The sequence below is a fragment of the Mus caroli genome, unplaced genomic scaffold, assembly GCF_978045245.1.
Source record: "Mus caroli unplaced genomic scaffold, Mus_caroli_1 scaffold_13, whole genome shotgun sequence".
Taxonomy (NCBI): Eukaryota; Metazoa; Chordata; class Mammalia; order Rodentia; family Muridae; genus Mus; species Mus caroli.
Genome location: NW_028227268.1, coordinates 28,488,895 through 28,509,908, shown reverse-complemented (window position 1 = coordinate 28,509,908; position 21,014 = coordinate 28,488,895). Strand labels below are relative to the sequence as shown.

General features: G+C 42.4%; 2 protein-coding genes across 2 annotated transcripts in view; one reads left to right on the top strand and one right to left on the bottom strand.

The window, feature by feature from the left end:
* The window catches only part of Utp18 (UTP18 small subunit processome component), a 28,715-nt gene extending 25,266 nt beyond the window's left edge, over positions 1-3,449 (bottom strand). Inside the window, exons 1-3 of the mRNA XM_029483032.2 lie at positions 3,390-3,449; positions 2,679-3,013; positions 1,056-1,171 (exon numbers count right to left, since the gene is read on the bottom strand). Coding sequence (XP_029338892.1) covers positions 1,056-1,171; positions 2,679-3,005 — 443 coding nt within the window. The 5' untranslated portion in view covers positions 3,006-3,013; positions 3,390-3,449. The remainder of the gene's footprint in view (positions 1-1,055; positions 1,172-2,678; positions 3,014-3,389) is intronic.
* Positions 3,146-21,014, top strand: part of Mbtd1 (mbt domain containing 1) — a 60,452-nt gene continuing 42,583 nt past the window's right edge. The window contains exons 1-3 of the mRNA XM_085829667.1: positions 3,146-3,409; positions 4,381-4,441; positions 8,292-8,341. Coding sequence (XP_085685793.1) covers positions 8,322-8,341 — 20 coding nt within the window. The 5' untranslated portion in view covers positions 3,146-3,409; positions 4,381-4,441; positions 8,292-8,321. The remainder of the gene's footprint in view (positions 3,410-4,380; positions 4,442-8,291; positions 8,342-21,014) is intronic.

Here is a 21,014-nt window from a genome sequence, read left to right as displayed (position 1 = left end):
TCTACACAGTGAGTTCCAGGACAGCCAGGGCTACACAGAGAAACCGTGTCTTGAAAAATAAAAAGATAAAGAAAACATGCAGTTAGCAGGCAGTGAACAAGCTGTAAACATGGCTTCAAGAGGGACTAAAGCTCAACAGCAACTTTATCCTTAGCATGAACAGCCTGGGTTCAGCTATAGCAAATCAAAGTTTGAAATTCCTATCGAAACTCTTAGTATGTAAGAAAGCTGAACACTAAGCTCTCTAATAAACAAAGATAATAAAGAACATATATAATACACCATCAATTTTCCTCAACACAATTTAAGAAGGGTTGTTTTCCTATTGTCAAACTAACAAAGTCTACAAGCACCCACCCACCCACCCACACACACACACACACACACACACACACAAAAGAACCCTCACTGAGCATAAGACTGAAATCACACTTCTCCTGGGAAACGTAAGTTCTTAGTCTCTGATCAAATACTACACGTTTAAGAAATTTGGAAAACAAAAAAGCTTATTCATAAAAATGTTTTTCCGTAGTCTTAAAGCAGAAAAATAGAAAAATTCATTTGATCAGTAAATTTGTACTTGGTTCATACAAGGAACAACTCCCTTTGCTTCCAACATAACTTTACATAGAGAAAGCAAATACAGCATGCTAGCTTTACCTGAAGCCTTTACTCAGTCCAGGCACCAGGCTAGAAATGCTCTATGCATCATTTGGTCCAACGGACTTCTGTGACAGCCACTGTTCTGACACTCATTTTGCAAAGAGGTAGATTCCAAAGTTGCCCTTGGTGGTCAGGAACCATCCAGTGAGGAAGGAAGCTAAGATGTAACTGAAATGATTATCTAAGCAGTCCATCCTGCACAGGCAGGGAATGAGCTGTGCAATGAAACAGTGAGTACCTTTCTCTCAGATACGAATTATGAACCTTTTTCCTGTGCTGCCAAATGTTTTGGTTCTTCATATAGTCATACTTTCCCAGGGAGTGATTTGTAAAAACCTACAAGTTAACTTTTAAAGTATCCAGAGGGATTCTGAACAAAATGACTAACTTACAGTTCCTCATCTTCATCATCTTCATCCACCCAAACTGGCTTCTTCTTCTTCTGAGAAAAAATGTCTTTTGCTTCATTTTCCACTTCCGAATCATCTGAGCTTCCATGTAGCTGACCCTACAGAGACACACCATCATCAAACCACTGTGATTCTCCAACGGGGTGCTAGCACACACGCACACACACTCCTTATACTACAATAGCCTATAGAATGCTTTTGCTTTCCTGGTGTGCTGATGAAATAATGTGATGGAACACAACCACAGCACATGCTGAAGGAGCACGCAGGAAAGAAGATCAGAACCACCATGAGGACAGGCGAGGCAGGATAGAAGAGCCCCCGAAGAGTGCTCCGAAAGCTAAAGACCGAAGTAGACAAGGGTAAAAGGTAAGCCGCCGGCAGGTAAAGAGCAAGCATCAAAGCCCAACAGATACAGAGCCCAGGGCCTGCTAGAATCCCACACAATATAGTCTGGGTGTTTCATAGCCTCATGAGGAGTATCTCTTGTTCTATGTGCTCCACCTCCACCTTCTTCAAACTTTATACCACAGTCGAAACCTAAACGTAGCACTCAAAAAAAACAAAAACAAAAAAACACAACCTTTAAATGATCTGAGCTTTCTCCCAACCAAGGAGCCAACTGCAGTATCCACCCGCACTGCTGATTTAAGATCTTTCAAAGCCCATCAAGTGAGTCCTTTGGATACAGAACTGTCCCACAGCTCTTAACATAAGTGTTCTCCACCTCCCAAAGAAGGCTGCTGCAGCTCTCCATCAAAGCACCCTCACAAAGGGTTAACTAAGCAAATGCTGACACTCCCATTGAGTCAGTCCGCTTACCCTATCTAAAAGACAAGTCTTCACATACATTTAAATCCCTTTCTCAAATGTTTTAATTTTCTTCTCCACCAACATACTTTAACTTTACTAGTCTCGTCTCTTTTATCTCGCTTTTCTATCACTACTAACACAAGTTCCAAGAGGGGTTCTTGTGGGATTCCTCCACTGCTGTGTCTCTATAGTATCTCTACCCTTAGTCCAGGGGCCAGGTATAGAACAAAAGTAATAGCGCAAAGAGGAAGGATTTGCAATTGTTACAAGAGCTAGCAACCAAAGAAAGGTTAGAGACGAATACACACTGATCGTTCTCAAAAGCTGGGCGTGGGTATCACCCCGTGATGTTATTAAAATGCAGCTTTACGCCTTCTGCCCACGTATTGGTTCCATCCACTACGCGGAGTCGCGACAGGTGATCAAACGGTCACCCCTGTGGTTCCAGCAGAGGGTGTAAGAGCCCGAAGATGAGCGACTCTACTTTGCAGACATCCTTCGGCAAAACAAGCTGGCAGTTGAGCGCCTGCTGGATGCGAAGCGCCGCAGCCCCTTTGGGGCGGAGAAAGGCAGCGTCCCCGCCCTCGCCAGCCAGCAGCCCAGAACCCGAGGCGAAAGAGCGCGACGGCGCCCCTCGGCGCCCGCGGTCGCCGGTCCCTCCCACCTGAGCGCTCGCCGCCACAGGTCCCCCACCCCCACCCCCCAGGCTCCGCCCCCGGGGCCTCGCCTCCCGCCGCGCGCCCCGCCAGAGCGTGTGCCCGCTCGGCAGGCCGGCAGGCAGGCCTTCCTCACCCGCGAGCTCCGCAGCCGCTGCAGCAGCACGTCCTCGTCGTCCTCGACGTCGCCGAAGACGAGCTGCTCCAGGCAGCGCTCGACGGCCGGCTTGTCTTCCTCTAGCGTCAGGCGGTTCCGCTGCCGGAGCCGGCTCTCCTCCTCCTCTGCCGCCGCCGCCGCCCCGGATCCCGCGCTAGGGGCCGCCCTCGGCTCGGCCAGCTGTGTCCGTTGGAATGAACGGGCGGCCTTTGCGGACGTGCTGCGGCTCCCGGGTCTGGCTTTCCTCCCCGGCGTTGCGCCGGCTCTCCGCTCTCGTCTCGTCCGGCTCTTGCGTTCGGGCGGCATCCTCAGGGCTGAGGGGAAAACGCCGACGTTCACGTGGAGCACCACTGCGCATGTGCCGGGGCGGCTCGCTTGTCTCCTCCGTGCGGCCCCGGGGAGCCGGAAGGAGCCTGCGCCGCCGCAAGCCACGTGACCGGTACTCGCGCGCTACGTCACTCCCATTCCTCCGGCGGCCCCGCCCCATGTGGGAGTTCCTCAGGGAAGGCCGATCTTCCGGGTGGAGGGGGAAGCGGCGTGACTGGAGTGGAAATTTTTCCCAACACAACTTCTCGGAGGCAACATATTGGAAGGGACTCGGCGAGGCCGGAGTCCAAATGGAAGTGGCTGAAAGGAACTTCTCGCCCTGCTGATTCTGAGCCCCGCGCCGTGCCGCGCGCCCTCTATTACCTCATCGACTTGTGGTCTTGGTACGGTCCTTAGAGTACGGCGCCTGCCGAGGGTCCCACGCTGGAGGGGAGAGAGGAGGGTACGTGGGGGAAGTGGGCCAATCGGGGCGCGGGTCACGGCGCAGGCGCGCTGGGGAGGGAGGGCTATGCTAATGTTGTTGATATCCTGGGGCCACCCGAGTTAAAAGGGGGGAAATCCGGGGGCTGCCACTGCTGCCGCCTGCCCTGGCCCAGCCGGGGGTCCCCCCCTGTAGTCGCCGCAGTCCCGGGGAGAGGCACCCGACCCCTGCTCGCGGGGGGGAGGGGGCGCCGCGGGCTCCGGGAGCACGGACGGCCCCTACCCATGAGGCCCTGATGGAAAACACAAAGGATCTGGTGAGAGCCGAGCGCAGCGGCCGCTTTGTGTGCCAGGTTGAGAGGGGGGGGCACGCCTGTGGCTGCCCGGCCCCCGGAACGCCGCAGCTCGGGGACCCCGCTCGCGGGCCTGCTTCTTCTTCCCACGCCCCCTCCGTCTCCGGAGCTCCCCTCCCCCTACTGGCCGTTAAACGTTCAGGGGTTCCCCTCCCCCCTCAACCCCTGACTTAGGGTTCTCTCTACTCTTAGGGAGAAAAAGAAAAAAACATAAGAAGAAAGTTTTTCCTCTGCTCCCTCCCAACCCCGTTCTGCTTGAAAGGAAAGATTAGATAGGAGACTTTGCCTTTTTTAGCTGCCAAGGGTGGGAGAGTGGTTTCTCTGGGGTGTGGGGGCAGGAGCATACAGAGTTTCGGAGCTTGGCAGGGGACGGAGCCCACCATTGTAGAGCCAGCGCCGGGAGGCATTTTGCACGTGGAGGTGCTGCTACTGAAAGGGGGCGGGGTGGGCACGTGTGGGAGGGAGCCGTAGGAGTGGTATCGGGGAGTCAGCCACCAAGGCTGCTACTTGAGGGTTCCAAGTCAGTGGGCTTCCACCATCCGTACGTTCTCCTTTGTGAAAAAGAAATCCTGACATTTCAGAGTCGGAAGAGACACTAGAAGTCACCCAAAGCAGCCGCCCCTGTCCAGCTTCTGACGAGTGGTAGGTAGTCTGACCTCTACTTAACCCTACATCCATATACCACGCACTGCAGCCTAGGAAAGCACCTTCGGTTTCTTTCAGTCTCTGATACTCACTTGCCTGCCCTTATTAGACCCTTCAGTCTCATTCATGTCGTGTCCTGGTTAAGTTGCTCCCTTTTTTACTTCTCAAATTTGTTCTCACATCCTCCTCACCCACCCACTGCTCATTGGCCTATATTTTGTATGCCAGGAAAGAACATCAGGGAAGTGGAGGGAGGGGGGAGGGGGAGAGTAAAGAGATGATGGCCAACTGAAAACTTTGCTGGGTCAGTATCAAGCATGCTGCTTCCATGACTAAAGATGGTTGAAACTATTCCCTGGGAAGTCAGGGAACTGCTATGTGGGGGTTTCATGACTGTTTCACAAGTATTCCTCTTTGAGATTAGGACATTTTTAACACCATATCTTTGGTACTGTCAATGTACATTATTTGCCCTTTTCCTAAGAACGCCTAAAATTGGGCCTGGGGGAGGAATAGTATTGAAACTAATAAATACAATACTTGGAAGATACATGATCAAAACTATTCCTTCTCATCATTTTGACTCATGGTCTCTGCAAACCCATGCCCCCTCCAAAAGGAAGGCCCTTTCTCACAAATGCTTCTTGTAACGTTTATTTATTTATAGGATAGGATGCTGCTGTGGGTTGTGGGGAGGGGGAATCAGAGAACAAGTGAAGGTAATCATCTTAACTTAAGCCATGTGCGAACCAGGAATCAAACCCAGGTCATCAAGATTGGCAGCAGACCCTACTAAGAACTTGCTGGAACCCGCCTGTCTTTCCCCCCCCCCCCCACCTCTGTGTGTGTGCGTGTGCGTGTGTGTGTGTGTGTGTATGTGTAAGCAAAAGAAATCTTAGACTTGAGATGTTTGTTACAATTTAATGTTTAATCTTTTATCCCCCTTACATTAATATGCACCAGAACTTAGCACTTAGTAGTTAACTTGCAAATATATATTGGCACCCACTGCTGTGCTTAACTCCCAGTAGTTGCTCCTGATGCTGGTAAAGTAAAGCAATCCTCTTCCTGTTCCCCAGTCTGTGGTAGAGGCTGGTGGTTTGCTCTTGTGTGTTTCAGACTGTTTACCTCAACACCAAGGAGTGTTTAGAAAGAAAATAGCTGGTTTTTTGCACCACCTCCTCTGAATAACAAATAGCTTCTATTTATATGGAAACCCATATTGAAGTATTGCAAATGCCTTGCAGATTAGAGCAGACACTGTGGCAAATAAGTGACTGTTCTTAATGTCTTCTGGTGAGCCAGGGTTTCTAACCATTTTTGTAACTTTCTGTGAACTAAAGCATCCATTTTCTTTCAGGGCTGTTCACTAGTGTTTTAGCATGGATTTGAATCCTAGCTGTAAAAACTTACAGAGCTACTTACACACCAAAGTTTCAGTCAGTATCGCCTTCCAAAGTTTTTTCCTGCTAACTTTAAGCATGAACTGTCATGATAAAATTTGACTTTAAAAGCATTTGCATGCTAAACATACTAGACAGGAACAACTGGTTTTATTTTTAAAGAGGTCATTACTCTGTTTTTTTATGGTTAGCTATACATGGATCTCATTATCTGTCTTCCAAGATATTCGGGTGTTTCCCTCATCCCTTAGTTACTTTTGTAAATAAAAACAAAGCAAATTATTTTAAATTGTGTTAAAATATAGCATTCAGACTCAGACAGAATTGCAGTTTATGAGTAAAAACAGCATGTTAATGTCATAGTCATTGAAGTACTAAGTGACTGAAAGCCAGGGCTGCTCAGGTGATCTGAATAACCACGCGTTAAACGTGGAGAAGTCAGCTGTTGTGACTTGCTTATTCATTACTTCCAAGCTTTCTATCTTTACAACTCTTTACATGTCTGTCTAGGCTAGACATAGTGGTGCATGCCTCTAAGCCCACCGCCCAAGCGTCAGAAGATGCAGCTTTGCTTGGGCACAGGAGATTTAACCTTCCACATAAACTTCAAAGATGAGTTGTCTTTGGTCTTTGGGTTTCAAATACATGACCAATAAATGGATAAAGCCAAAAGATTTTAAGTAGTTCCACGCATGGATTTATATTCTAATAGGTCCTAATCTTTAAAGGTTCCAGATAACTTTTATCTTAAAAATGCTATATGGTTAGCTATACATGGTCCTGTACCTCATTGTGGTTCATAGGCATGTACCACCATATTCAACTTATACAGTGATGGGGCTTGAGTCAGGGGCTTGTGGGTGCTAAGTATTCTTATTAACTGACACTGCATCCCCAGACAAGAGCTTACTGTTTCTGTTTGTTTGTTTGTTTGTTTGTTTCTCTCCCCCTCCCGCCCCCCTGAGAAACAGTTTCTCTGTATAGCCCTGGCTGTCCTGGAACTCACTTTATAGACCAGGCTGGCCTCTAACTCAGAAATCCTCCTGCCTCTGCCTCCTGAGTTCTGAAATTAAAGGCGTGGGCCACCACGCCCGGCGAGCTTACTGTTTCTTTTTTAAGAACCCTCCTTCCCCCTGTAAGAATATAGTTTCTCGTCTGTCTTTGCTAGAAAGCGTAATGAAGGGTGAAAAGGCTATAAATCCACTTGAATAGTCTCTGAATGGAAGAAAGGGCTGCAATGGTAGTTGGGGACACTGTTAGAAGAGGCTTGAGCTGCACTTCTGCCACTGTCAAGCTCCGTGGCCTTGTTGGATGACATCAAATAGCTTTGATTTTTCTCCTCACAATTGAAGAATTGGTGTAGAATCAGTTGTCTAATAGAACTTTCAGCTGTACTGGAAATGTCTGTTATCTGTATGGAAGTCACCAGCCACAGTGGCTGTTGAGCACTTAAAATGTAGCTAATGGAAGGACGCATACAATATTTTATTATACTGTTTTTATTTGATGTCAATTTAAACAGTCGTATCTCTTCCAAATTGAGCATGTAGGTTTTGGTACAATGTAATCACTAGGTTCATCTCTTAAAGATTGTAGTTTAAAATACGCTTTTCCTGGAGGTGGTTATTCAGTAGGCCTACAGTAAGGTCTGATAACTGATTGGTCTAGTTTGGTTTCCATGTCTCGTTGTCTCTTATGTGTCTCTGTCTCGTCTCTTCTTTCTCTCTCTCTCTCTCTCTCTCTCTCTCTCTCTCTCTCTCTCTCTCTCGTGTGTGTGTGTGTCTCAGTGTGTCTCACACACAGGAATGTATGAATGTAGAAGCCAAAAGTTGGCATTGGGTGTTTTCCTCTTATGTATCATTTTCTACTTACTTTGTGAGACAGCCTCTCTAACTAAAGACCCCAGGGTTCTACCTGTCTGCCTTTCAGCAGCTGTGGGATTGCAGACGCCTACTGTTGTTCCTATCTTTTATGTGGTGCAGGAGAATCTGAACATGGGTCCTAGTACTTAGGCAGCAAGTACTCTACCATCTTCCCAATCTAGTTTGGTTTTTTAAGACAAAGTTCTCATTTCATAGCCCAGTCTGGCTTTGAACTTGTATGTGCTTCCACTTCAACATTGCTGGAGTTTTAGGTGTGTGTACCAAGCCCTGCCAAGAGGGTGTTTCATGTGTGTCCAGAAAGTTTTTCTTACCAAATCAGTTAGGGAAACACTGTTTGATTTTGAACTCCTTTCTGCTTTTTACTCTGACTTGAATGTTAATTTAGAATTTAGTGTAGTAAAAACAAGATCTGAACAAAGTGGGCAAACTGGTTGGGCTCTAGCTCTGGCTCTGAATTCATTTATTCATTCATTTTATTCTTAAGGAAAGTTGCCTACTGTCAGAGCTTTGATCTCTTCATCTGAAATATGAGGTGAGAATCAAGTCTTACTCTTTTCATAGGGTTTCTGTAAGCCTCCACTCAGAGATGTGATGATCACTGCAATTAAAAAGTGAGTAGCACTGTCAATGTCTTCCCAGATGTCCTTTTCACTGTATAAGTGCTACCCCATTATAAAACTACTTGTATATGATAGTTTATTTAAAGCATTGTAGCCCCAATTATTTGACCCTACTTTGTAGCCTAGTCATAGAGCAGGCATACCAAGTCTAGTAGACTTTTATGTTTCTGTTGTTTGGCATTGAAGCTTATAGGCTAATATCTATTACTTTGCTTCTTTAATATCCAATTATGTTACAGATGATAGAAATACCCCTTGTATACGTATATCTAACAGTACTGGTTAGCTCTATTCAGTAATTACATGGCTTTTTATTCCATCTGTATTTATTTTGTGCTTGTACATGTGTGGGCTCATGCATGCCACAGAATGGGTGAAGGTCAGAAGACAAGTTTGCAGCCTTCCCAACATCCAGATCCCAGGGATTGAACTCAGGCCATCAGGCTTTGTGACAAGATGGATACACCAGAGATGTAGCGATCGATATAGCTCAATGATACTGCTTGCCTAACATTTGCAAGATTCTGGGTTCAATCCCCAACACACACATACAAAATTAAACAACAATAATAATTTTTAAGACCCTTTAGGCCACTGTTTGTTTCCTAATTACTTGTAAGATACCTTATCTTAGCCTGCCTTTGAAGTGAGTTATATTTTCTTAAAAGAGAAGGAAAGTGAGACCTAAGTAATTGTGGCATCCAAATTGTAAAACTGACAGAACCAGAAATTGAACCTAAAAGTATAGAAATTTGGACCCAGTTACTCATCAAACTGTATTTGATCCTGATGGTGAGATGAGACAGAAACCAGCAGGAACTAAGTAGTTTTCTAGACCCTGAATCCAGCCATCTCTTGATTTCTCATCTGAACTTTGTGATCTCACATAAGTTCATGATTCAAGAAAAATAGCCAAGCCGGGCTTGGTGGCGCACGCCTTTAATCCCAGCACTCGGGAGGCAGAGGCAGGTGGATTTCTGAGTTCGAGGCCAGCCTGGTCTACAAAGTGAGTTCCAGGACAGCCAAGGCTATACAGAGAAACCCTGTCTCGAAAAACCAAAAAAAAAAAAAGAAAAATAGCCACATAGTAATGGTTTCACCTTTATTCCCAGTATTCAGAAGACAGAGGCAGGCACATATCTTGAATTTGAAGCCAGCCTGGTCTACAGAACAAGTTCCAAGACAGCCAGGGCTACACAAAGAAACCCTATCTAAAAAGAAAAAAAAGAAAAAAAAAAAAAAGAACTGAAGAAATATCCAGGGTCTCTCTCAGATAGTTATATCTGGGTCCTGACTTTGATTTTGTCCAGTTTATCCATAGTTTGCACTCTCCATGTCCCATCTATTCTTATCCATTTTGATTGACTGTTAAGGTGTTGTGACACCTTATCTATATAGCAACCTAAATCTGTATTGTTCCCCCTGTTCACTAGAAGAGTGAACACAATAAGATATTTGTAAATGTACTTTCACATAACTTTTATTATACTGCTATAATATTTTAGTAGGGATAATGATCTAGTATATACGTTAAACTTAGTTCATAGATATTTATATATAGGAGTACACATTATCTTCTTAGGGTTTACAACTATCCTTGGTTTCTACTATTCTACAGGAAGTCTTAGAAGAAATCCCCATAAAGAGACATACCATGTATGTTCACAGAAAACCTTGTACAAAAAATTTAATGACAGTTATTCATAGTCAAGTCTAGATGAAGAGCAGATAAACTGTAAAATGTAGATAAAGTGGACAGTACTTAATATAAAAAGAGACCATTTGTATATGTAGTAATAGATGGATCTCAGATATGCTATGCTGAGTGAAAGACATTGAGTGCAGAAATGTTCATAGTTTCCAATGTTTTCCTTGAGATAGTATCTCTGTGTAACCTAAAATGACCTTGTAGTTTCAGTCTCTGGAATGCTGGGCTTACAGGTAGGTGTATATACACTGCCAGCTCTAAGGTCTAAATTCTTAGTACAAGTTGACCTTCTCTGATCCAAAAACCTAAAATTTGAAGTGTTCAAAAACTCCAAACATCTTGAGCACCATATGATAGATACCACACAGGTAGAAAATGTGACCTGACTGACCTGAAGTGATGATCCACAGTGAAAGCATAGGTGCAAGAGCTAGAAAGATGACTTACCAGTTACGATCACACTGACGCTCTTTTCAGGATCTGGGTTTGATTCCCAGCACCTCACAAGTCATCTGTCCTCCCAATTCCTGGGCATCCAACACCCTCTTCTGGACTCTAGATACCAGACATGCAAGTAGTGCATAGACACACATTCAAGCAATACACTCATGCTGATAAATTTTCAAAAAGGGGGACGAGACATGGTGGAAGACATTTAATCTCTGCATAGACAGCAAAGGCAGTCGGATTTCTGAGTTCGAGGCCAGCCTGGTCTACAGAGTGAGTTCCAGGACAGGCAGGACTATACAGAGAAACCCTGTCTCTAAAAACCAAAAAAAAAAAAAAAAAAAAGGAAGACTGGTGCAGTTAAAATTATTTCTATGTAAAGCCAGGTGCATGGTGATACAGGGCTCTAACCAACACTTCAGAGGCCAAGGCAGGAGATCACAAGTTCAGGGCCAACCTTAACAACCTAATGAGACTTTGTCTTTAAAAATGGAAGAAAAAAAAATTAACCTAGGTGTTCACACCCAAATGCTAAGAAGATTGCCACAAGTGCAAGGCCAGACTGAACTACATGTCTGAAGCAAATACTACAAAAAAGCAGGGATAGTAGAACAGGTCTGAAATCCCAGCTGTTCTAGAAACTGTAGCAGTTCAAATAATCCCAATGCCTGTCTGACCTACAAAATAAGTTTAAGACCTGCTCAGACAACTTAGACCCTATTTTATAATAATAATAGAAGCCAGGCTTGATGAGTCATACCTGTAGTTCCACCTTAGGAACTCTGAGACAAGAAGACTGCCACAAAATTGCGATTGGCCATGGTGGGCTCAGAGTGAAACTGTATCTCAAAAGACAAATGATTTTTTTAAAAATATAATAATACTTATTATTTATATGAAACATAATTTTTGTGTGCTTAGATTTGGATCTCCCCAAGAAAACTGATTTTTATATCTGAAAATTTTATACTCGCAAGCATTTTATATAAGGATATACTATATCCTATACTATATGATACATTGCCTTTAAGGAATTGAAACCTTCTCATTTAATTAAGCAATTCACTCCTTTGCCTTTAATCCCAGCATTTAGGAGGCAGAAGAAGGTGAATCTCTGAGTTCAAGGCCAACCTGGTCTACAGAGCAAATTCCAGGACTGCCAGGGCTGCACCGAGAAACCCTGTCTTGAAAAACAAAACAAACCAAAGAATGAAAAAGAGAGAAAGATAGAGGATACTCAACCTGTATTTGTAAGATATTTATAAAAACTGATAGAATCCTACCAGAGGAGGGCACGAGCTGTGCGTGTGTATTGTGGCATTTGCGTGCCCACTACCTCCCAAACTTGTTTTAATGATTGTTGAGGATAGAGAGATGACTTAGCACACACTGCTAGAGCAAAGGACCCAATTTCAGTTCTCAACACCCACAGATGGCTCACTGTTGCCTATAAGTTCAGTTCCCAGGGGATGAGACTCCTTACCTTCCACCGGCACCCGCACTCGTGCGCATACCTACACACATGCTATACATAATTTAAAATAATAAAACATCATTTTAGAATTGTTCCTGAGTGTGGTGGCACTTGACACTCAGCATTCAGAAGGCAGAGACAAACAGATCTCTTGAGTTTGAGTTTAACCTAATCTAAATAATGGGACCCTATCTCTAAAGAAAGGGGAAAAATGTAATAAAGTCTATGTGAGGCAGGCTATAAAACATTACACAGTTAAGACATCTCAACATCAAGCTGTCCTTCCTAAGTTAATAAAATATTGTTGCTTTTGAGACAGAGTCCTGTGTAACTCAAGTTGTTGTCCTCAAACTGGATAGGGTACCAGAAATGGCCTTGAACTTCTGAGCCCCCTGACACCTGGAAAGCTGATGTTACTGGCTTTTGTGGACATGCTCAGTTTGTGAGGTTTTGGGAATAGAACCTAGGATTTGCACATTTTAAGCTGAATTATATCCTCAGCCCTTAGTTAATAAATGTAATGAATTCTCAATTAAAATAACACTAATATTTTGGCATAAGTCTTGACATAATATTTAAAATTTCACTTGGACAGGGGAGGAAGGAAGAAAAAAAATATCAAAACATTGAAAATCTCAAAGGTAGATCTAGACTTACCAGACATCAGAATACCCTAGAAAGCCTCTAAAATGTATAAGGACAGAACCTAGCCACATGAAAAACAAATGAAACACAGTTGTATGCACCAACTGTGTGAAGCACATTGCCTTGTTATACAGCAGCAGCCTCAGTTCTCAGGTTTGCTCCAGCTTTGAACTATACAATCGTCTATGGTACTTGACTTGATGTGTTTTTCTGCCTTTCATGACCACTAAGCATTTAGAATCCTCTGCCATATTCTCAGTAGGAATGATGGATCTGGGCCCAGTATGGTGGTGTACACCTTTAATCCCAACACTTGAGGTGCAAACAGATCTGTAGGAGTTAGAGGCCAGCCAAGGTGACATACTAAGACCCTATCTCAAATTTTGTTTTGTTTTTAAAAAAAAAAAAAAAAAAAAGAATTGTGGATGTGAAAACAAAATTAGAAGTGATTAAGGAATACGAAAGTGAAAAATGAGCAGTAGGTATTAAACTCTCCAGTCAGGAACGTCCTGTTCTGCAATTATAAGCTTGAAGAACAAGAACAAAGGTACTGAAGAATCTCCTGAATTGAAGGCAGTAAGACCAAACTCTAGAAAGCTTGGTCTCAGGAATGGAAAAACACAATGACGACAGTAGAAGATAAGACAGAAACCCATATTCTTGGGTACAGGGAAACTGCTGTAGCACCCCAATGGTCTATGATACAGCTGAGGTACACAGTAGGTTAGCTGGTCAAGGTTTGTGTAAATACAATTACCTATGTTGGAATTTCCATAATATATCCATGTCATTAGTGACAAATGACTACGGAATAAAGTTCAGAAATATACAGAAGGACATGATAGAAACAGTACTTAAAGTAGTATTTCAAATCAGAAGAGAGAAAAAGGTAGTACAGCAACTAGGTAGCCATTTAAACAGATATTGGATCCTTCTCAGTACTCATGAGAATAAATACTAATTGACTCAGAGTTAAAGACAAACTGTACAAACAATTTGTCTAATGTTGACTCAAAGGTAAATGGAAATCCTGGTGCTTAGTGCACACTGCTAGAACGTGTGCTCAGAATGCCCAAGGGCCTAAATTTGATCTCCAGCATTAAAAAAATAAATAAAAACTTCATACCACCCACCAAAAGAGGGTCTCAACTATGCAATTTCTACTGGTCTAGAACTTACTGTGTAGACCAGGTTGGCCTTGAACTTACAGGAATCTACCTGCTTCTGCCTCCGCCTCCTGAGTGCTGGAGTTAACCATATTTTTTTAATTGCATGCTAAAAAGTTTCATAAACAAAAACAAAATATGCAAACAGATCCACACTAACTAGAAACAACTATGGGAAAAATGTTGTGGACCAAAAGTTCTGGCGTGATGATACATCCCACGTCTTGGTAGGCAGGCAGATCTTCATGAGTTCAAGGCCAGCCTGGGTCTACATGAGTTAGCAAAGCTACGTAGAACCTGTTCCAAAAAGAAAAAAATGAGGAGGGGATGGATAGTGTAAAGCTATCATATGCTGAGATACTGGGCTGACCACTAAAGGCTATTAGATCTCCCTAAAGGAATTAATTTCAGGGCCAAGGTGCAGTGTCAGTGTAAAATGAGCCTGGGCTGTATTAATATGCTAGAAAGTAAGAAATTACCCAGAGATTATAGTAACATGTCAAATAAATGTGGGAACTAATTCAAGAATTCCTTCGCAGCCAAATTGAAGATTGTGAACCCCAAAATGAATAAGGATGGTGAAGGGGGGAGCAAAAGTTAATTCAGACTGATAATGAAAAAAGATAAGAACGATAGGATTTATTTCTGGCTAGTGACGTACTAGAATTGAAAAATGAACTTTGCTGCTAACATAAAGTTTTATTTGCCAAAAGTTATCACGTGCTAAATTAGATGTGAGATTACTATAAAGAAGCTTACCTGCATATTAAGTGTCCTGGAGAAAGGATGAGAAAACTAGACTAGACCATTCCCAGGCAATCAGAACTAATGTCACCAGTGAGGGTCAAGTAGGCATCCTGTGCCTCTAGATGCAATATTCTGTAAACAGAACATCACTTACTGCTATGGCAGTGTGTGACATTAATTAATGAAATATGAGCTAAACTCCTAAATTGGAAAGAAACCCCTGTTAAGAAAGGAAAAAAGTTGCATTCTCAAAAATAAATTTCCAATTATGTTAGAATATGGATGGTAGATTAGAAATTAATAGCCTTAATTGTTTGGTTTGTTTCAGGGGACGGAAGGGGTGGAGATAGTTGTTTGCTTTTGTTATTTGAATTATTTTGTTATTTGACTTTATGTAACTCAGGCCTAAGTGTGGAGCTTGTGATGCAGCCTATGCTGGCTTCAAACTCAGAATCCTCCTGCCTTGGCTTCTCTCATGCTAAGATTACAGGCAGAGGCCGGGCGTGGTGGCGCATGCCTTTAATCCCAGCACTTGGGAGGCAGAGGCAGGCGGATTTCTGAGTTCGAGGCCAACCTGGTCTACAGAGTGAGTGAGTTCCAGGACAGCCAGGGCTACACAGAAAAACCCTGTCTCGAAAAACCAAAAAAAAAAAAAGATTACAGGCAGACTTCACCTGCCTAGCAGAAAAATATATTACTATCAAACTTCCTGAAGCTGTTCTGGAGAGAGGCTCAGTGAAGAGGACTGACTGCTCTTCCAGAGGTCCTGAGTTCAGTTCCCAGCAACAACACCGTGGCACACAACCACCTGTAATGGGATATGATGTTCTTTTTGGTGTGTCTGAAAAGAGTGACAGTATATTTACATACATAAAATAAATCCTTTTTAAAAAATTCCTGGGCTGATGAGATGGCTCAGTGGGTAAGAGCACCCAACTGCTCTTCCAAAGGTCCAGAGTTCAAATCCCAGCAACCACATGGTGGCTCACAACCATCCGTAATGAGATCTGACTCCCTCTTCTGGAGTGTCTGAAGACAGCTACAGTGTACTTACATATGATAAATAAATAAATCTTTAAAAAAAAAAAAATTCCTGAAGCTGATAACTGTGGTGTAGATATGAGAGATGGTTTTAATTGTTAGGGTTGGTACATATGGTGTAAGTAAACCATGTATTTAGAGAGAAGACAAATAAATGGGGCAGAATGTTACTTGGGCCTAAGTGTGAGTGCATGGGCATTTGTTGTGCAGTTCTTCCAGCCTTCCTGGAAGGGTGATATTTCTTTCCAAAGAAGTGAAAAGAAGGGCTATACTGACTAGTATATCGGTCTTTTTAACAAAAAGTCAAAAATGGGAGAATATTCCCCTAGGTAGGTCTAATACTGCTGGGCCAGAAACACAGCTGGTAAAATTTCTTTGGAAAGTACTTTGTATGTAACAAAATTGCATGTCAAATGGCCTTCTACCTAAGCCTCTATCTTCTGAAACTGTTTTATACACTGGAGATTTACCATAATATAAAACACATACACACCTAAGTTTATAATAGCATACAAAATACTGAAAACTAGATACTTCTACAGAGAAAGTGGTATATGCTGTGTGATTTATCATTTAAGAACCTTTGTGTTTAAGATAGGAGAGGGACTGGAGAGATGCCCCTTTTGGTAAAGTATTTGCATTGCAAACGTGAGGGCCAGAGTTTGGATCACCACATGTAGGTAAAAAGCCAAACATGGCAGTGACACCTGTAACCCCAGCCCTGGGGAAGGCAAAGACATGCAGATTCCTGGAGCTCTCCGAATAGCCACTGGACCAGTGAGCTCCAGATTCAGTGAATCACATCTCAACAAATAAGGTAGAAACAGATTGAGGAAGACACCTGAATTTGACCACTGATAGATGCATGTTCACATGTGTACACACAAATGAACATATGTGTATACCACATATCAGAAAACAAATTAGTTTTAAATAGGTAAGTTGGTTTTTGTCTAGGAACAACATTAACTTGGGAAGAAAAATACAGACTGAAGTGAGAATGAAAAGGCTCTTTGGGAGTAGAGTAGAATTGGAAGTAAAAGTGTGGATTCATGATTTCCTGAAGAGTGTGTGTGTGTGTGTGTGTGTGTGTGTGTGTGTGTGGTTTCTCTCTAAAGAAGCTCAGAAGTGAAGTTGCTTGTGGTTGAGACAGGGTCTATGATTCATCCTTAAGGATAATGATGAACTTCTGATGCCCTATTTTTCCTCCCAAATGCTGAGATTACAGACATGTGACGCAACACCCAGTTTATGCTTTTCAAGGATCAGTCAGACCCAGGGAGTTTTTGGTTTTTCAAGACAGGGTTTTTCTGTCTTGTAATCATGGTTGTCTTGGAATTCACTCTATAGGCAACACTGAACTGGAACTCAGGGATCTGCCTACCTCTGCAGGAATTAAAAGTATATGCCACCACACCTGCCTAAATTAGATCTCGTTCATTTTATGTATGTTTTTACCTGTGCGTATGCATGTTTGGTGCCTACAGAGATCAAGAAACAGCATTGAATTCTCTAGAACTAGAGTTAACAGATGGCTATGAACCACCAACGTGGGAGCTAAGAATTGAACCCAGATCCATATTCAAGAGTAGCCAGTGCTCTTAACCACTGAGACCATCTCTGGCACCTTGACACAAAATCTTGCTGTATAGTCCAGATTACCTTTAAGCACTGTTCTTTGTCTGTATTTTAAGTGTTGGATTTAAAGAGATAAATGCTGGGATTACAGGCTTACACTATCCGACCAGTCAATCTCGTGGTTTTTATTTACATTTTTTTTAATTAGGTATTTTCTTCATTTATATTTCCAATGCTATCCCAAAAGCCCCCCATACCCTCCCCCTCCATTTATTTACATTTTGTAATAGCTAAAAATATTAAGCTGTTTCCATGTCCTTATTTGCCATCTGAGTATATTTGAAATGTCTTTTCAGATATTTTGCATCACTTTTTAAATTGGATTGTTGTGTTCTCTGACGTAATTTTGGTTTTTCATTGTTTGGGGAGCATGCTTATTTTATTTTGTGGAGTATTTTTTTCTTTCTTTTTTTTTCCCCCCCTTTTTTCTTTGTTGAGTTAAGATCACTTATATAACCTAGGCTGATCTGAAACTCATTACTTACCAGAGGGTAACTTTGAATTCCTGATACCTCCAATGTAAGTACTGGGAGTGGCACCAAACTGGTCTGGTTTTGTTTGGTTTTTCAGTGCTAAGGCCTAGGGCTTGCTGGGCATGCACTCTACCTCTTAGCTGTATCAGTCCTTTTGTATTCTTTGCTGGCTTCAGATTTGGAGTGTTCTGTCTTGGCCTCTCAAGTACTTTGGGATTATAAATTTATATCCCCACACCACGCAATCATTGAGGGAATTTGGGGGTGGAGGGTATTTTGTTTTTGTTATAGGGTCTCATTTAGTCCAGGATAGCCTCAAATGGGGTTGTAGTCCAAAATGACCTTGAATTCTTATCTTCCTGACATCAGTATAACAAGTTTCTGGGATCAAACCTAGGGCTTTTGCATGTTCTAAGCACTCCACCAACTGCCTCAGCCCTTTCTGAGTTTTGATACTTTGTTGTTATTGTTATCATTATCTGAGTATGCGATTTTCCAGTATTTCTTCCCAGTCTTCTTTTTATCTTTCTCTCTTGATTACCTTTTTAAATGTTGTATAAGCATGACCCTTGGAGGTCAGAGAACCGATTTCAGGAATTGGTCTGCTACCTGTAATATGTGGATTCCAGGAATTAATTCAGGTTATCAGGCTTGGCATCTAGTGCCTTTATCTCCGTGAGCCTTTTTGCAAGCCCCTGCAGTACCTTCAGGAGAAGAAATTAAGATTTTTTTTTTTATCAAGCCAGGCGTGGTGGTGCACGCCTTTAATCCCAGCACTTGGGAGGCAGAGGCAGGTGAATTTCTGAGTTCGAGGCCAACCTGGTCTACAGAGTGAGTTCCAGGACAGCCAGGGATACACAGAGAAACCCTGTCTCAGAAAAAAAAAATTATCAAATCCAGTTTTATTATATTTTTTCTTTTATGGATATTTTTAGTATGCACCTTAAACCTTAACCAGAAGTGCTATTTTTCTCTTTGAAGTTTACAGTTTAAGGTCTTCCCCTTTAAGTCTATGGCCATTTGAATTAATTTGGAATATGACCATTTTGGATTGACTTGGAATATGGATAAAAGTATCTGATTTTTATTGGCTACATGGGTATTTCTAGGTCATTCTACTTTATGCATTGATCTCTCAGCCTGTTCAAGGCCAAATCTCACTTTGTACATTACTGTAGCATTGTAATATTGTTAGGCTGTCACCCTGGTAAGACTGTGATTACATTTTGTTAAATCTGTAAATCAGTTTTGAAAGAACTGACATTTTAGTGCAAGATATGGCAGCTTAGCCAGGATTGCCAGCACTCAGGAAGCTAAGGCAGGAGGACTGTCATGAGTTCTCAGGCTAACAAGAATGACCTTACCTCAAAAATCCCAAAGAGAAAGAATTGGCTTTTTAATGGCGTTAATTATATATAGTTCATGAACATGATCCTCCTCTCCATTTAGGACTTGTTTTCCCCGTTATTTTCTCATTTTTAAGGTTCCTGTCTCTTTTACCACATTTATCTTCAACTATTTCATTACTTTTGCTGGTATTGTAAGGAGTGTTTTTGCATTTCAGTTTCTAGTTGAGTACTGATCTTCTCTTGTGGTATAGATAGGCAGGACTTAGGACTTTTAGAGTAGAGAAATGGTGTTTTGTCCTGGGAAGAGAATTGTTATGGTCTTAAGCAATTTTGTCCATCTGTTTTCTTATTTGAATGTGTCTATTAATTGGATTTTGGATCTTCTGTCTTGAATTCTTTAGGGAAGAGGGGATGGTACGCATGCCTCATATGTGTGGAAATCTAAGGATAATCTTGTGGAGTTGATCTGGTCAGTCCTAAGAATCTATTTCAGATGGTCAGCCTTGGAGGCAAATGCCTTAACACACTGAGCTATGTTACTGACCCTGGATTGAACATGGTGTCCACACTGGGGTTAAGCGGTTCTTGTAGAGGACCCAACCCAGTTAGATGCTAGCGCCTACTTGATGGCTTATAACTGCCTGTAGTTCCAATTTCAGGGCGTTCAGCAACCTCTTCTGACCTGGTGGTTGGTAATTGCATGTCTGATATTTGATTATGCAGTAATATATGATAAATCTGAAAGTACAACTGCATGAATTTGGAGATCACTGTTACCTGATAAAATTTACAATAATTTCAGCTTTCTGTGGAGATACTGGTGGACTGCAACCGCTTTACTTTCTTGTCATGGGAGATTTTCAGACCATAGAAAATAGATATAATCAGGATAGGTCTGTAGTTTTTTTGTTTTTTAAATAGGAATTCTGTGGGTGGAGAGATGATTTAGTGGTTAAGAGTACAGGCTGGCCGGGCAGTGGTGGTGCATGTCTTTAATCCCAGCATTTGGAAGGCAGAGGCAGGTGGATTTCTGAGTTTGAGGCCATCCTGGTCTACAGAGTGAGTTCCAGGACAGCAAGGGCTACACAGAGAAACCCTGTCTTGAGAAAAAAAAAAAAAAAAAAAAAAAGAATCCAGGCTGCTCTTCCAGAGGAGAGGACCCAGATTCAATTCCTAGCCCGCAACGTCTGAAGCTCCAGTTACAGGAGCTCATGCTCTCTTCTGGACTGACTCCCAAGAGCTGGCAGGAAAGACTTGCACCACCACTGTCTGCCATGTTTGTTTGTTACCAGTAGACTATTTTAATGGAAAAAAAGGTACTTTAGAGAACAGCTCTTCCAAAGAATACAGCTTCCCCAAAAGTGTCATAAATTATGATGGTATTGGGCTAAAGAGGTGGCTGAACAATTAAGAACACTGCTATGCCTAAAAAAGACCCAAGTTCAGGTCACAACCACCTGTAATTCCAGCTATAGGAAATCTGACATCTATCTGGCCTCCATGGGCACCTACCCTCACACAATATAGTTAATAACTAAAAGTAATAAGATTTTGGTTTTGTTGTAATAAGTAAGTCAAATACTATATGAGTATACAGTATGTTGGCATAGCCAGATTTCTTAGCCTGTGTGTGTGTCCAGGGACATACCCTTCTATGTTATAAAGATTTATCTTTTCTGTGTGTAGTAGGACCATGGAAAAGGTCAGAGAACATTCCTCTAGAGCATCAGCCCTTCAGGGTAAATTAAAAGATATTACTGTATACTATATATTCCTCTTTAATAATGCCCATAAGCATATTAAAGGCTCTAAAGAACTTGAAAGCATAAATTTTCCTAAATATTCATGTTACTTTATGCAGAAGGTACTAACCTTGAACATGTGATCCTCCTGTCTCAACCTGCAGTGTTGGGATTACAAGTGTGTCCTGCTTAACTTTTATTGTCAACTTCACAAAGCTAGAGTCCCCTTTTTAG